General features: G+C 35.4%; 2 protein-coding genes across 10 annotated transcripts in view; one reads left to right on the top strand and one right to left on the bottom strand.

Annotated features, from left to right (window-relative positions):
• Window positions 1-14,517, top strand: part of AP4S1 (adaptor related protein complex 4 subunit sigma 1) — a 74,216-nt gene extending 59,699 nt beyond the window's left edge. Inside the window, exon 6 of the mRNA XM_082384268.1 lies at window positions 14,390-14,517. The gene's annotated coding sequence lies outside the window, so the exon portion shown is untranslated. The remainder of the gene's footprint in view (window positions 1-14,389) is intronic.
• HECTD1 (HECT domain E3 ubiquitin protein ligase 1) overlaps window positions 1-17,792 on the bottom strand; it is a 91,137-nt gene that overhangs the window by 4,513 nt on the left and 68,832 nt on the right. For 3 of the 9 annotated variants that reach the window (XM_082383998.1, XM_082384000.1, XM_082384005.1), the window contains 13 exons: window positions 17,315-17,536; window positions 13,512-13,645; window positions 12,520-12,642; window positions 10,083-10,239; window positions 6,960-7,182; window positions 5,808-5,862; window positions 5,393-5,575; window positions 4,787-4,994; window positions 4,617-4,702; window positions 4,331-4,458; window positions 2,584-2,785; window positions 1,238-1,375; window positions 355-962 (listed from right to left, as the gene is read on the bottom strand). In XM_082383998.1, the coding sequence (XP_082240124.1) occupies window positions 355-962; window positions 1,238-1,375; window positions 2,584-2,785; window positions 4,331-4,458; window positions 4,617-4,702; window positions 4,787-4,994; window positions 5,393-5,575; window positions 5,808-5,862; window positions 6,960-7,182; window positions 10,083-10,239; window positions 12,520-12,642; window positions 13,512-13,645; window positions 17,315-17,536 (2,467 nt within the window). The remainder of the gene's footprint in view (window positions 1-354; window positions 963-1,237; window positions 1,376-2,583; window positions 2,786-4,330; window positions 4,459-4,616; window positions 4,703-4,786; window positions 4,995-5,392; window positions 5,576-5,807; window positions 5,863-6,959; window positions 7,183-10,082; window positions 10,240-12,519; window positions 12,643-13,511; window positions 13,646-17,314; window positions 17,537-17,792) is intronic. The other 6 variants (XM_082384002.1, XM_082384004.1, XM_082384006.1 and 3 more) reach the window with 3 other exon arrangements.

Below are 17,792 nucleotides of genomic sequence, written 5' to 3'. Positions count from 1 at the left end.
CAAGTAGGCTATATATATCAATTAGCTAATGAATTTGTCAAAATATTATTGGCTTTGGACTGTTTACACAAGATATATATAGTTATCACATTTGATAAATCAGATAACCTTTCAGACATCTGATGATTAATAAACTATATTCTGGTATTCTGAGTGCTCTCTTTATAATATTAACAAATCAAAGGATCAAATCAAAAATCGGTATTTCCTAAAGCATCTTATTATTGTTAACAGACTGTATATTCATATATTGCAAATCAGTGAAGACAAAGGAACAAAAGCTTTAGAATTTATTCATCCATTAGGTTGAAGAGTATATATATATATATATATATATATATATATAAAGCTTACCCTAAATCCTCTATGCTAAGTGGAGGCCCAGAACCTGATGGATTCTTCAGCACTAGTTCTTGTAATTTTGTGTTCTTCTCATCTTCAGAAAGACCTTTGTTGCTTAAAATCTGGCGCCTCTTGATAGCAAGGTCTTTAATTTCTTTTAAAAATCTGGCTCTGTGTGGGTTTACTAGTTCAAAGTCTTCCCAAGTTAAAATTCCATTAAACCAAGCTGGGGGTTTTGGTTTGGGGGGATCTAGAATAAATTCTGATTTTGAATCCTCTTCAAAGCTTCCTACTGAGAGTGAATCATGACCTTCTTCTGTAGAGGCTTCAGACTGACTTTCAGTACAGTGTAAGTCTCTATCACCTCGTGACTCATAAATCAGTTTACTCATATTGCTTTTAATGTCACCCATACACATAAGTTTAAAGAAAGGTTTAGAAATAGGTAAGTCCACAAGTCTATTGTCTTGAATGCATTTGGCCAAGAAAATTCCAAGGAAATGAAAGAGTTTTGTGATCCTTTCAAGCTCATCACTATCTTGTGGAAATGGAGCTGTAAACAGTCCACATGATCTCTGAACATAGTATCCGGGAGGTTTCAATCCACCTCCAAGATCGACCTAATTTTTTAGAGGGAGAAATGCAAAAAAAAGGAAAAGATCCATAAACATTAAACATCTTAATTCTGCTATCTATAAGTATCTATAAACACATTTTATTAAATAGGCTTTATAGACTAAATTTTACCCTTTAAAAGCATTTTAATAATATCAGGATTATTCAATAATGAAAGTAGAGTCAGAAAACCTGGCTTACATTCTGGAAGCATAACTGATTTTTAACTTTCTAAAAGCAGAATTGCAAATCAAATCACAAAATGGGAAGTAAATCTTACATGACGAGATTCATCATCTGGAAAGTTATCATCACAAAGCCAAGCTCCTAAATCAGTTCTCTGGAATTCTGCTGCCACCAGAGCATAAAATTCTAATGTGGGCCCCAAGCCAGTTCCTTCTTCTCCTAAAAATTCAACCTAAACATGAACAGATAAATTATGGGGGAAAGTAAGCTTAAAAAAAATGTTAATGATCCCATTCTTGCCAAAATCCAGTCCTACTGTAATATACTTTTTTTTTATAGTAGCAGTATAATATAAGCCACACAGAAGTTTTTATTCCAGTTTTTCTAAAGAGAAATTTGATTTGTTGTATGCTATTCCATATTTAAACACTGGGGTGAGCATTGTTCATACATCAACTTACTTCTCACAACAAACCTACAAAATAAATCATGTCCTTTTCATACCAAAGGAAAACAAATTTCAGATAAAGAGGTTATATATCATTTGCTTGAGGAAATGATGGTATACAGATTTATATGTGTGTGCATGCGCACGCGTGTCTACGTGACACCAAAACCTAAACTCTTCCACTTATTTCTGACTTTAGGCAATCACTTTAAAGGTTTTTTATCCATACTCCATGTATTCCAAAAATTATTTGAGGCAGCTTACAAAAACACACAGTGCATGTTTAAAAAATAATAATAATAATAATAATTGAGAATTATCTGGGTTAGAGGACTATATGGGTAAGAAGAATAAGATGAAGGCATAGAAAATTCTTTTTTTGGGGGTGGGGGTGTGAGCTGGCGGCATGCGGGATCTTAGTTCCCCGGATAGGGACTGAACCTGTGCTCCCTGAAGTGGAAGCATGGAGTCCTAACCACTGGACTGCCAGGGAAGTCCCAGGCACAGAAATTTTAAAGTGAAAACCATAAGCCTTATAAATTTTCTAGAGATGTATTATATTTATCATAATCAGTCTGTGATCCAAAAATAAACAAACCAGGTGGCTGACATCTGTGACAGGAGAGGTATTTCTTTCCTTGTCTCTCATATATAAGGAATAATATGTATATAGGATATAATCAACAATGCCCACAATAACATTTCTGCAGTAAATATATTGAATTTCTTACCGCCATTTGCTACAACATCTCTCAATATCTTCATGAGTGAAGATATTCTTTGCTGCTCATTAAGCCACGAGATCCTGACCCCTGAGGAGGTGAGCTGACATCCTCTTATGAAAGATGCTCTGCCAGAGGAGAAGGCCTTTGCACAGAGGGCAGAGAAATCCATCTACACTTCTATCTAATGCAGCTCTTTATGTGGTGGAAGACACAGACTGGTTCTCTAATTGTCAGTCCTGCACACTAAAAGAGATTATATAGAGGTACCTCAAGAACTGATTTCCGATCTGCATGTATTTGCATGACATTCTCAGCCCACTCCATCAGTGATTCACCACGTGGAACTTTTACTCTTTCATGCTTGAGACGACCAACACGAAACTCTCCAGGATCATCTCGCCTTACACTACTTGTGGTCCTTGTTCTTTCCACAGTGGCCTCACGTCGGTTTTGTAACCACACTATTGCTCTGAAATAGAAAAATACCTATGTAGTTGTAGCATACAGCAAACAGCTGAATACACTACTAAAACAGCAACAAAATTCAAAGATTTAAGAATTTTTTAAAAATAGTATTTTATCAGATGACCAAATATACTAATCTTATTTCCTTAAACAAACTGAGAAAATACTGAGTCTATATTTTCCCTTTTTACTTTAGCAATTAACAGATCAAATTAAAGGTCTGTGGTCCAACCCCACACAACACATAAAAATATAGACAAACTCATAATACATAAAATATAAACATTTCCTAAATCAGAGAATGTAAAAAATGGTTAAGCTATCTTTATTACTGTGATACAAATTGAAAGCCAACACAGAAACAGTGTTGTGATTTTGAAACATTTTCTTTTTAACAATGCAGAGTTAACCCATCTAGGATGGGAGAAAGAATCTTGAATTAAGAATAAGAAGATGAAAGATCTACTCTCCTGTGTGCTACAATATTTTTGGTACTCTCAGGCCAATCAGCTATGTACTTTGAGAATCAGTTTCCTCATCTATAAAATAAAAATCAGGGAGTTCCCTAGTGGTCTAGTGGTTAGGATTCGGGGCTTTCACTGCCATGGCCCGCATTCAATACCTGGTCATGGAACTTGAGATCCTGCAAGCTGTATGGTGCAGCCAAATTTTTTTTTAAAAATTGAAAAAAAAAGCCTAAAAAAACAAAAAAAACCAAACACACACATATAAAATAAAAATCATAACCAATGCCATTAATCACAGCGGGCCTATAGTGCTATGTGTGCAAATGCTTGGTAAATGATATGAAATGGTACATACAACAATGTAACTTAGGGCAACAGGCAGCTCCATTTAAATTATAACTTTTCTACATCTACTTTGAAAGTACTCTGGGTATTCAATCACTCAACAAGTATTTACCGAGCACCTACAATGTGCTATACACTGCAGCTAGAGCAGTGAACAAAACTGCCAGAAATTCCTGCCCTCATGAAACTCTCATCTAGTGAAGGAGACAGAAAAACAAAAAGAAGTAAAATGGTATGTTAGATGGTAGTAAGAGAAAAATAAGGGCCAGAAGATATATTTCTAATGTTATCAAAGCTATTTGCAAGCATTAAATTTTGTATTCCTGGGAATTTCAGCAACTAATAATTTATGTAAGCCACTTAAATACTGTACAATAAATGCTAGCTAATGGGAAACACAGTACTTCAATCCACACTGCTTCAAGGGAGCTTATATCCAACTGGAAATCAAAAAATGTTTAAATGTTGACAACTCTTTTTTTTTTTTTTGGCCATACCTCACAGCTTGCGGGATCTTCGTTCCCCCACCAGGAATGGAACCCATGCCCTTGGCAATGAAAGTATGGGGTCTAAACCACTGGACCACCAGGGAATTCCCAAATGTCAACAACTCTTTACGAGAAAACAATATATTCCCTTCATCAATCTTGATATAAAGTATATATGTACATTTTGAGCTTATATAAAACATTTAAAAACACATTTATTCTAAAAATGTAAAACGATACACCTCCTACCTTGATGCACCAAATGCTGTACATGTGAAATACAGCTGTCTAGTTTCAAATGGTATTAGAAAAGGACACTTGCTGGTTAATTGTTCACACCAGTCTGGCAGAGCCCCACTTGCCAATGCCAATGGTTCCTGCAAATTAACAAATAACAATGTCTTAAAGCAATTAGGAAAAAAGACAAAAAGGAGTCAGTTCTTAACAGGAGAGATGGCGTGAGGCAGAAAAGGAAGGAGAGGCAATACATTCAAAGTCCAACAGACTGAAGAGTTCAACTATCTGGTTTTATTACCTCAATCTGCTGCAAAATTTTTGTTGTGATTTTTTTGCTAGTGAATTCATCTGGTGGAAAAGTAAACTGAGGCTGCTCATCACCTTCTGTAAAAGTAATAAAATTAATAAAAATATAAACTGACTTGCTTTTAAAAATGCCACAGAAATGAAACAAGGCTTCTTACAGACCTTCTTGGGATATTCTTGAATAAGGGTCATTTGCAACTATATACAGAATACGCAGAAGCTGAAGGACATCTTCTACTCCACAAGAATTCTGTCCATTGCCTGCTTTGGCCTGAGGTTGTTCTTTTGTCAAATTAAGAATATCACTACTTTGAAGAGTAGAAATGGCCCCCTGGTTTAACCCAGACTTTGTTCCATGCTCACAAAAATCCTAAAGAAACAATTAGGAAAACTAGCCATTAATCATTTTCAAGAAAAGCAATAAATATATCATCCTATTAGTATTAATGTGAAAAGGCTGGAATTCTTCAAAGAATTGCCTTCTTTTAAAATAAAAACAGTATCACCCAAGTCAAAGCTTAACCAAACTTTGTTCTAAACCAAGAAAATTCTCAAAATATAACCACTAAAAGCCACAGTTAAAACTACGTATTTACATCCAATGCCACAAACCATATTTGAAATTTTAGCATTGGCATATTAACAATGTTAATTCAACTTCTTTTTTTTAGTATGTCCCAATGAACTGCTCTTCCTCAAGAACATTTAAAAAGCTGCAAAGCACAAAGCCATTCCCAATCAAAATAGTGTTTTGATGCCAATATATACCTTATATGCAGCTATGAGCTGAGAACAATTTCTGTTTTTCCTAATACTTTTATTAGTGCCAGTTAATTTCCAGTGGCGCAGGAAAGCAGCGTCTGCATTCTTCTGCAGGTAGGTTATCAAGTCATTCTTTGGTAATTCATCAGTGCCAAGATACTGTTCCACATGCTCTATAGACCAACAACCCTACAATAGGAAAAACGAAATGTTGGCCTTTCCTGATTACAAAGTCTATGCTATTTCACATGCATTACATAAGGTAGCTTTAAGATCATGCATTTAACCTAATCTAAAGAATCCCATGTTGCTGATTTCTCCCTTAATTGTTCAATTGAAACACAGCATTAGTTTTTCTTTGCTTTTCTTTTTCTTTTACTAAGTAGCCAAGAGCAAGACTCATTTCCTAAAAATAACTTACCATTTTTCCATTTTCCTTTTCTTTGTCAGAATCCTTCATTTCTCTGTACATAATTCTAAATATGAAAATATTATTCAAGTTAATTCATAAATCAAATGATTTGTGGTTATTTCTAATAAGCCTTCAATTCTTTAAAAACATGTATGAATGAGGACATTCATTAGCTATATGCTTACATGAAATACTGAACTCAGGGAGAATTTATAAGAAAACATATTAATTTGTTAAACATAGGGAATAGCAGAAATCATATTCCTGAAAAAGAGTTATGGTTTATAAATTGAGCATTATTAAGAAGAAAGCATATATCAAACCTAGAACTTTTAAAGATATAAAGTAATATGCCATATCTTGTATTGTAACTTCCATACATTGTTGTAAAAATAAGATGTGTTTGCATCTGTGTCTAGATGGAAAGAAGGATAAGAATAACAAGGACCAAGAGGCAGTTGAGATCAAATTTTATATTCCAATAAAAACTGAAGGATGAGAATGCCATGACGACCTTCTGTTCTATCTCAAAAAGACCTAGATTACTTTATTGGACATTATCTAAGATTATCAGTGATGTTAAGAGAACATCAGAAAAATAAACTAAGAAAAGTGAAGTTACATAGGATGACTATAATTATTTATATTAAATTATTTATATTATTAAATAACAAATATTATTATAGGTAATACTGAGCACCCTCTACATCTCATACAGTACTGAATCTACATATATTAATTCATTGATTCCTCACAACCACTCTCATTTTACAGATTAGAAAACGAGGTACTATAATGTTAAATAAATTTGCCAAAGGTCATTGATAATTATTTACTGAATGAATAAATGAATGAACAAAGAGAGGCAGGTTTAACTCACAGACCCCAAAGCAAATAACAGAAAATATTTACTACTTCATACACAATCCCAGTCAGAGTTCAACAATTATTACATAAGGAGCTAGTCTAGATTATTTCTAAAGTTCCTCCCAGTTGTAAGCTTTAACCTTTCTCCATCCGTAGTCAGAAATGCTCTTATCTGTTCCTGTAAACCAAGAGAACTAAATCTTTTCTGTTCCTATAATACAAAATATAGAAAATATTTCTTGGCTCATACACTATGAAAATATCTACTTAAAACATTAAGTTAAAATCTCTTACGTGTATGTTGGCTCCCAAATACGCCTAAGTTTATCTGATTTCACATTGCCGTTACACGACAACTGAAGCAATTTCTGCACATAGTAAAAGATGGTTGATCTGAAATTAGTGAGTGGTAATTCAACTTCACGAGTTGTTCCAAGACCTGTTACTTTCAAAGTGAGGGCTAATCGAGGTGACGGAGTACATTCAACTTCTTCCAAGAGCTCTGAATGAGGTGTTCCTAAAAATATGGAAGATATGAAAAACAATTACACTAAAATAAGCAGTCCAGAAAGAGCACTGCACCAAGAGACAGGTTACATGAAATCTAAATGTTTCTGCCGTATATCAGCTAAAGATGTCAGCTACCTAAGATTCTCCTGGGGACTTCCCTGGTGGCAGAGTGGTTAAGAATCTGCCTGCCAATGCAGCGGACACGGGTTTGAGCACTGGTCCCTGGTCAGGGAAGATACCACGTGCTGCGGAGCAACTAAGCCCGTGCGCCACAACTGCTGAGCCTGAGCTCTAGAGCCCGCAAGCCACAACTACTGAAGCCCACGTGCCTAGAGCCCATGCTCCGCAACAAGAGAAGCCACCGCAACTAGAAGCCCGCGCACCGCGCCCCGGCTCACTGCAACTAGAGAAAGCCCCCGCGCAACAACGAAGACCCAGCGCGGCCCAAAATAAATAAATAAATAAATAAATAAATTTATTTATATATTAAAAAAAAACCTATAGCTAGTGTCAATCTTATTAAAAAAAAAAAAAAGATTCTCCTGGCCTCAATATTTTTGTTTTTTTAAAATGGGAAGAATACAATTAGGTTAAAGACAGTGTACTAGAGAAGAATTTATACATATGATACGAATCTCTAGTTTTTATTAGGATATACATGATAATTGTATATTTCAGAACATTTTATTTTTATGAATGAGAAAACTAAAATTATTAATAATACTACATACAGAGAAAACCACATACTCAGTTAAAGACCTATCAACCTTTTGCTTACATTGAATGAGTCTGTTACAAGGTAAACACACACACACACACACAAATACAATTAGTTTCATATGTATTTAGTGATGCACTCTTTTTTTTAATCTCAGGAATCTTTTCCTCATATCATGATATAGTTTTATAAAGTATTGTTTTATACACTGCATGACATCCCATTGTACTTTACCAGAACCATATCTGTTATCAGACATAATGAAGGTCATTTCCAATTTTTAAAAAATACTTCTGCAGTCATCTGAGTGCAGAGCTAATACTTCTATAGTACCAATCTGTAGTAGTAAAAATATGAAATACATTGCTAAAGAACTCTATCGAAAATCTGTACCTATTTATACTCCCTAGAATAGGTTTTCCTTTTTGAAGGGACCTTGGAACATCTTGATTCATACTCATTCTCACCATCATCCTACATCATATACCTCACATTATACTATAAACTGCACTTATGTTCATATTTAACATAGGTATCTTTTTATCAAGTAAAAAGTACATTCCACAGTAACATTTAAGTCTTCTTGAAGGATAATATACTGATTACAATAGCTGACATTTATTGAGACACACATCAGGTACCATGCTAGACACTTTACATATCTCACCTCATTTAAACCTTTTAACTACCTTGTCAAACAAGGACTTTATTTTCCCCATATAAGAGATAAGGAAAGCCAGGCTTACACAGATTAGGGGATTTGCCCAGTGTATTAGTTTCCTATTGCTGCTATAACAAATTACCACAACTGAGTGGTTTAAAACAACACAAATGTATTATCTTGTAATTCTAGAGGCCAGAAATCTAAAATGGGTTGGGCAAGGCTTTGTTCCTTTTGGAGGCTCTAGGGAAGAATCCATTTCCTTGAGTTTTCTAGCATCCAGAGTCCTCCCATGTTCCTTGACTCATGGCCCCTCATCACTGTGATTGCTGCTTCCTGTTGTCAAATCTCCTCTGACTCTGACCCTCCTGTTTCTCTCTTATGAGGGCACTGGTGATTACACTGGGCTCACCCAGAAAAACAGGATAATTTCTCCATCTCAAGATTCTTAATCACATCTACGAAGTCTCTTTTCTCATGTTAAGGTGATATATTCACAGATTCTAGAGGTTAGGACCTACATATCTTTGGGAGGGGGCCATTAGTGTGCCTACCACACCCAAAATAGAGTTGTAAGAGATGGAGCTGGCACTCAGGCTGACTGACTCTGGAGGCCATAACTAAAACCACTATATAGCTTTTCAAAGTAAAAGCTGCATGGGAGTAATGCTTAGCAATTTTGATCCAGCAGAAAACAGAATACAAATTATCTACCTTTAAATGAGTCCTTGCTTTAAAATTTATACAAATGTAAAACACGGTGTGTTTTTAAAATACTATAATTTTATAGCCAAGACATGGAAGCAACCTAAATGTCTATGGACAGATGAATGGATAAAGATGTGGTGTGTATATATACACAACAGAATACTACTCAGCCATAAAAAAGAATGAAATAATGCCATTTGCACCAACATGGACAGACCTAGAGATTATCATACTAAGTGAAGTAAGTCTGACAGAGAAAGACAAATACTGTATGATATCAGTTATAATGTAGAATCTAAAATGTGATACAAATGAACTTATTTATGAAACAGAAACAGACTCACAAATACAGAAAACAAACTTATGGTTACCAAAGAGGAAAGGTGGTGGGGGAGGGATAAATTAGGAGTTTGGGATTAGCAGATACAAACTACTACATATAAAATATATAAACAACAAGGTCCTACTGTATAGCACAGGGAACTATATTCAATATCCTGTAATAAACCGTAACGGAAAGAATATGGAAAAGAATACATACATGTATAACTGGATCACTGTGCTGTAAACCAGAAACCAGCACAACATTGTAAATCAACTATACTTCAATAAAAAATAAAATAAAATAAAATACTGTAATTTGCTCCTTTTAAAAAAATCTGTATTTTTTTTAAGGATGCATGGCTGATACATAGTTCCTCCTGAAACCTTTTACTTATAACCTGCATATACAAGTAGTACCTTACTTTTTTAAACTATACAGTACTACTTTATTTGGTACCTATTAAAATTAAACCACAAAAACTAAAATATAGTATACCTGGGGGTGGAATTTCTAGATCAGTTGTCTGCTGGACATTAGTACGACCTGGTCTAGGATCAAAAGCAGGAACCAAAGCTGAAAACTGCCGCTTTAGTACATAATCATCATCCCATGTTCTCCGGCGTCCCCCTTTAGTTTCATACTCTTCTTCTTCCTATTAAAATAAAATTCCACGTACAAACATTAAAAGGTAAAACTCTTCATTACTGCTAAAGTGATATGCTATCTATAAAATAAGGTATATGTCAAATACTTCTCTCTAAAGGTATTACATGTCCTTATTCAACCATATTTCTTAAGCACAATATGAGCCAAACGTGTAGATACATAAATTTCTTAATGATTTAAGTTTATAAAAAGTAAGCCGCTGTATGGTTAAAATTTCAAGAGTCACACATCTGGTACTAAAGCTAAATGAAAAGTCAAAAAAAGATAAGTAGCTTTAGTGATGGTTACACAAATTTACACGTGATAAAATGACAAAGAACCATACACACACATTGGACCAATGCCAGCTTCCTGGTTTTGATACTGTACTCTAATTATGTAAGATGTAACCACTGGAAGAAACTGAACAAAGGGCACACAGGACCCTTGGATCTTTGCAACTTCCTGTGAAGGTATAATTATTTTTAAATAGGCTGTTTTTTTAAAAAAAGTGTAAACTGTATTACATACTGAATTACATACAAAGCAGATACGGTGCTTGGAAGTTGCTTTAAATTACTATGGGGCAAATAGTTCAAACAAGTTCGACAAAGTGTTGATCTGTCAAATGATGGGTTCTTGGGGAGTCATTGCACTATTCTTTCTATTTCTAGCATGTTTGAAAAATTCCATAATAAAAGTTTTTTTAAGGAACATTTTCTCCTCTCCTTCACTTTTTGTATCAACAAAAAAGAGATCAATGAATTGTAAATACTGTAAATGTCTGATGTAATAATTTTTAAATAATAATTATCTATATACTTAAATGTACACATATAGACCCCTCATATTTTGAACACTTAATTGAAATTAACCTTTATAACAAATCAAACTGACATTTGACAGCTCTGGAACCAGAATGTCTGGGTTTTTATCCTGGATCCAAAACTTCTATGTGTGATCTTTAGTAATCATGAGGCAGGAGATACATGGGCTTCAGGCTGGACACTTACAACTAGCCTCCTGTTTGCACTTCCTGAGACAGGAGATAGGTGGGCTTCAAGGTTAGATATTTAAAACCAGCCTCCTGTTTGTAATTCAAAACAGAAATAACAACAGAAACAGGGTAAATATCCAGGCTTTGTCTCCTGAGGACACTCTAAGATAACAGTCCCTGCCGGGACAGAGAGGGTCTAATCCCTGTTTGAGTAAAGATAAAGAGGTCACATATTTCCCATCCTTGGGGCGAGGGAGACACTGCACATGCTCAGAAAGGCTCCTTGGGGGTCAAAAAGGAGGAGGCACCACCCCATAATATGCGATGCCAAGGCCCCCCATAGGTCTCTGGGCTGGAATCCATCTTGGAAAAAAGTAGCGCAGGCATGTTGGAGAGGGCCCTAGGGCAGGTCAGGTGTGGAAACAGAAACCAGGTAATTGGCTAAGGATAAACAAAGACCCGGAAGAACTGCCCTATATAAATCACTTAACCCGCCTCTTCACTACGCTCCTCATTAGGGGGGATGCCCACACCCTTTCTCTCCAGGTGTGCATCTCTGCCTTGCTTCTGTCTTAATTAAACAAACTGCTTCTCTGTGTTCTCTCCCACTTGTCGTGCTGTGTCTCTAATAATAAACTTTGTACCTGTTTTTACAGTTTCTGCCTCCTTAAGAAATGCATTTTTCAGCGGGGCCAAGAGCAGGGGAAAATTTGCTTCTAGCTTCTAGTCCCTGCTGGTCTGGTGGCCAGGATTCCTGGTTTTCATCCAGGCTACCCAGGTTCAATTCCTGGGCAAGGAACTAAGACCTTGCTTCAAGCCACGGCTCACTGCTGCCTCTCCAAGGTCAATCACTTCACCTGAAAATTGGGACTAATAATCACCTCAAAGGGTTGTTGAAAGGACCGAATTAGTTACTATACATAAACAGTGCCTAGCACGTAATTAATGATAAATGTTAGTTAATAGACTAATACTTCTATTACTCTACTATGAAAACTTAGAAAATAGCTATTAACCATTTTAGTATATGTTTACTGCCGCCCAAAGGCCAAGATGAGCAGGTTTCAAGTAAGAAACTCTTGCATGCGCTATGTATGGTAGAACAGTCATGGACTCCATCTGGAATATGGGACCCAAGCAGTTGGGCAAGTCTCTTTTTGTTAACTCCATTTAGTAGCTTCCTGCCCTCACCCTGCCCCTGCTGTATATTTTTCTAGGCATTTTAGTCGGTGCTTTACTGTGAAAAGGGAAAAAAATACACTGTAGAGAAGGTAAACATAAAGATATTACCTGCTCCCCAATAGGTCGACTCCCCGCTCCAGCTGGGACCTGTGGTAGCTGAGAGGTGACAGCATGGTGTGTTACATCAGAGCGGGAGCCAGCTCGACGCTGCAGGGATGGACGTCTCAGAATCTGATACAGAAAATGTAAAGAGACATGTCTAATTATCTGACCCATATATATCCCTATTCAGCCTTGACCTGAACTATAAACCTATATTACCAAAACTGTCATTAGAAAACTTCATATTCATTAGCCATGTACAGAAAAGTTACAAAGTGAATGTTTTAAATTCATCATGCATCATATACTAACCTTCACAAGAAATGTGCTAATATTCTATATGTTTTCTAAGCAAGATATACTAAAAGCATTTTTTGGAGTTCTCCACCCCACTATAACTCAACTTATGAAAAAACATGTTTTAATCTAGAAACATTTTATAAAGGGAAATAAAAATTATACAAGAAGTTAAAATAAAAGGCATTTTCAGGCAACAGTTCAATTTGAAGACAATCATAGTTATCAAACACTAAGAGTTCTGGATCATACTGCCTAAGCTTGGGTCCTACTTTTCTACTTAACTCTAAATAATAAGGGCAAATTATGTTTTCTATGTCTCTGTCTCATAGGTCTGTGTAAGGACTGATGAGATAACATGCAGATACTGCTTACAAAACAGTAGGTACCAAAAATTTCTAAGTATAACTGTTGTGGAAGAACCATGAAAATTATATTCTTTAGGATTAGTGCAGTTCTTCACACTTTAAAACCTGTGAAAACATCAGATGTGACATTGTAGTGTTTTTCAACTATAACCAATTTATTTTCTTTCAAAAAATGTCATAAATGCTCAGATTAAAAGTGCTTTTCTTAATTAACCACACTTTTCATACTGGTGCCATATCACTTGCTTCAAAGTTTAACCAGGACTTTGCTTTTCCTCTCTTCATTTCAATTAACACCCTGTCTTAGTTGAGAGAATGGGGGACTCTCTCTACCATAACCTCCTCGTATTCTTGGTCCTCCTGATTGTCATCTTCATTTTCATCATCTTCCTCATCTGGTTCCGGCAAGTCCTCATCATCATCTAGCTCAGCTAGCAGAGTACTGGCACGGCAGCTATCAAGGAAATCTAGAAAACAAAACCAACGATCTTCCTCTTAACAGAATTAACAAAGCATAACAAAGTAACTTTGCATATTGATTTTATAATACAAAGGTAAAATTCCAAAGGGACAAGTATAAAGGCCACATCTAGTACCGCCACTCTTCTACCACCACACATAAAGGATGAGTAACAATGGTAAATAGTCACAAGCATGAAAACAACATGGGATAAAGGATGGTCATAAACTAAATCTGTATCTACAAATCATTTTTAAAAAGGTCAACAATATGGGGTATGTTAAAAAATAAAAACAATCCTATCATTATTCTCTGCACAAGTCACAGGAAACATAAAATGGTGGAAAGAGAACACTGGAATCATTCGCTCTGTCAACAATTATCTGTTGAGTACCTACTATGTGCCAAGAATTCCATTAGCCACCAGGTATATGCAGTTGTAAACAAAATAGACATGGTCTGAGCCCCCATGGAGCTTACAGGGCAGAGAGGCATTTAAAAGTAAACAAATGAATACATAAGTATAAACTGTGAAAGATCTTACGAGGGAAAAGAACAGAATTAAATCGATCAGAGAGAGACCTGAGTTTATCTATGTGACTGGGGAGATTACTTAATGATAATGACTACTTAAAGATAATGCCTATTTACTATGGAATAATGTTAGGTACCATCTTTCATATTATGCAAATTATCTAGCACATAAAAAAGTTCAATAAACTTGAATCCCTTTTGTCTCCCTCCTTCTTAGGATCTCTTCCCTTCACCCTTCAGTAAAGATAAGGTCAAATTTACATTGCCCCACATAATGAAGATGCTGAGAAGCTGTTCTCCACAGGAACTGAAAACAAAAGGAGGAATAATGGGTCTAAAACAAGGTAAGTTTTTACTGGATCTGGAATTAAAAAAACTTCTATGGATAAGAAGACAGTAGAGGAGTATATACTCTATATTCCAAAAGAACATCCAGAAAACAATTTATAATTATTTAGTAGAAACTTGCATTTGCAAATTTCTGAACCAAATATAATTTTTTAAGTCTAATAATTATATAGGACTAAAAATTCAATGCCTTTTACTGTGACTTGCCATTGCTTGTAAGACATATTCTGATTTCAGAATATTCACAGCTAAATTGGCAACATTTTTTCCTTAGTGACATAAGATAATCTTATAATTAACGGCATCTTAAATTTGATGAAATATATTACCCCTAACATACGTAAAGTGCCATCCTGCAATTTAGGTAGTGGTTCTCATGAACATGATGTGGTAGTATACAAAATAAATCAATTCCACTTTTTGGTTTATTTTTAAAGGAAAAAAAAAAATATATGTATATATAAATTCCACCTCCTATATGTTACAATTCACTGAAGTCAGAGGTTTGTTTAACTCATCTTCCCTTTTTTTATCAGAGTATAAGAATATTATATATACATATATTTTCAAAAAGCTCCTTATTTTATACATTTGACCATATTACAGAATCAAATCATGTCCCTCAAAGTTTGCATATATAGAAATTATTTTATAAGGCAGATGTTACTCTGATCCTTCATATAGCAGCACTCTCAAAGAGTCCTCCAGTTTTAGAAATGTAGAAAAGGAAATTTTAATCACTAAAGAATAACTTTTAAAAGGCAACCAGTAGCCCTAACTCTTCAATATTCTTTCCCACTAGCATACCCACAACTTTCTTAACACTTCACATGATTTAGAACTAAAGCTTAAAGTTAACATATTAACAGGGAGAAGCAGAAAGCCTCCATGAGAAAAACCAAAGTAGAAAAGTTTATTCAGTGAATATACAATACTTTGGTGTAACAATCATCATCATTTTGCTATATACATATTTAATAGCTAAAGTAGAAAGAGAGAAATGTAATGCTTTTCCTAAAACCATAGAACATCAGATGCAATTCTTGGCTTTAGAAACTCACTGAACAATATGAAAATATTTCACAATGTACTGAGTGAAAAGAGCTGTCTGCAAAGGATAGAATCCCTTTTTGTTTAAAAAAACAAAAACCGAAAGTATATATCAAATGATATGTATTAAATGACAACAGTGGTTGTCTCTGGAAGGTACGAACTAGATGATTTTATCTGCTTCTATATTTCCTTTCTATAAAAAGTTTTACTTTTCTAGTAAGATAAAATAAGGTGATCAGAAACATATTTTAATTGAATCAGATGGTTTTATCACTGACTACATACCATGGAAGCTATAATAATGTAACTATAAAACCCCCTAAGCAAAAATTAATTCATCTGAAAAAAATTCAAATGTTACCTAAATAAAGAATTGCCAAAAGACTTTGGTAATAGTTGTGATATTGTGATTTACAATAAAATAAATTTGATCTTTGCCTCTGTTCTAGGCACTGAGTTCCTAAAACTCTTGGAATTTCCTAAGAGATAAGAGCAATAGAGGTGTCCTTTGTTATTCATAACCAGAGTTGTTTTAATGAGACTTTTAAAAAGCCCTTAGGTAATCTAAGGAAGGAGCTGGTTGTTAGTGGAACCAACCACAAGTAGAGGGTTGGAACTTTCACCCCACCCCTTAGTCCTCTGAGGAGAGGAGCTGGAGATTGAGTCACCAATGGCCAATAATTTAGTTAATGGTGCCTAAATCATGAAGCCTCCAAAAAAATCCCAAAAGGCTGGGGTTCAGAAAGCTTCCAGGTTGGTGGACATGAACACACTGACAGGCCAGGAGGGTCCCTAAACTCCATGGGGACAGAAGTTCCTGTGCTTGGGACCCTTCCAGACTTCACCCTATGCATCTCTTCCACCTGGCTGTTCTGAGTTATATATCTTTTTTTTTTTTTTTTTTTTTTGGCCGAACCACGCGGCTTGTGGGATCTTCATTCCCCGACCAGGGATCGAACCCCGGGCCTCAGCAGTGGAAGCACGGAGTCCTAACCACTGGACCGCCAGGGAATTCCCTATATATCCTTTTTATAATAAACCAGTAACCCAGTAAATAAAATGTTTTCCTGAGTCCTGTGAGCCGCTCTAGCAAATTAATCCAACCCAAGGATGGGATCATGGAAACTTCCAATTTATAGCCAGTCAGTCAGAAGCACAGATGACAACCTGGACTTGTGATTAGTGTTGTGGAACTAAGACTTTAACCTGTGGGATCTGATACTATCTCCAGGTAGGTAGGTAGTGTCAGAATTGAGTTAAATTTTAAGACATTGAGCTGATGTGGGAAAACTTCACACACATCTGGTGCTAACGACATGCCAGAAGTGAAGCATTCTATGAGTAGAGTATTAAAAGTACAGGAGACACACAGGAGTGTTTTTCCTCTTACATTACAACGTACAGGAACTATCAATTTACAAAGCTTATTAATCTATCACACTTCTTTCTTCTCTGATAAAGGTATCAAATATCTCTGTTATTATGGTTCTTCTAATAAAACTTCACTAGTGACAAAAGGCAAAAAAAGGATGACACACAAAAAGTTCCTAGACGTCTATTTACAATCAGATAATTTCTTAACAGTCCTGCATATCACTGTTTTTTCATCGTATATGAAGCTGCCATATTTGTAAGAAGAGAAAATTATCCTTTTCTAATCAAAGGTTAAAAATAACCAAGGAGAAAAATGTAACAAAAGCATCGCTATACAAATATCTAAATATTGTAAACTATAACTTACCATATAAGGAATATTCTGCTTCCTGACCTGTGTCACTCTCACTGGAGGTTGATGTGAGGCTGGTGGTCAAAGTATTACTTAATGACTGACCAACTGATAAAGCTGTTGTTGCTGTAGCTACATTGCTGCTGCTAGTGACACTGGATGTTGACATAGTCACTGTTGATGTAGTACCAGGTGTGGTCAAATTAGGGAAACTCTGAGCACCCATAAGAGGAGAAGCTAAAGATAAAAATGAAGCAAATTAGTACAAAAAGGGAGGATTATATAAACCTTAGAAAAACTACGTTGGATATTTAGGAAGAAGAATGAGGTCATGAAACACCAATTATTAAAAGGCTGAAAAGCAACAACTTTGGGAACCCAACTGAAATCCAACTAAAAATTCTTATTTTTATAGCATTATTATTGTTCAAAATGTTAAGCCTAGCTTTTTAAATAAGTGAAACAGGCAATGAAATAACTCCCAATGTTATTT

The sequence above is a fragment of the Balaenoptera borealis genome, assembly GCF_965194805.1.
Source record: "Balaenoptera borealis genome assembly, chromosome: 3".
In the NCBI taxonomy this organism is placed as follows: Eukaryota; Metazoa; Chordata; class Mammalia; order Artiodactyla; family Balaenopteridae; genus Balaenoptera; species Balaenoptera borealis.
The sequence above is the reverse complement of the archived record's forward strand: the minus strand, read 5'-3'. Positions and strand labels throughout refer to the sequence as shown.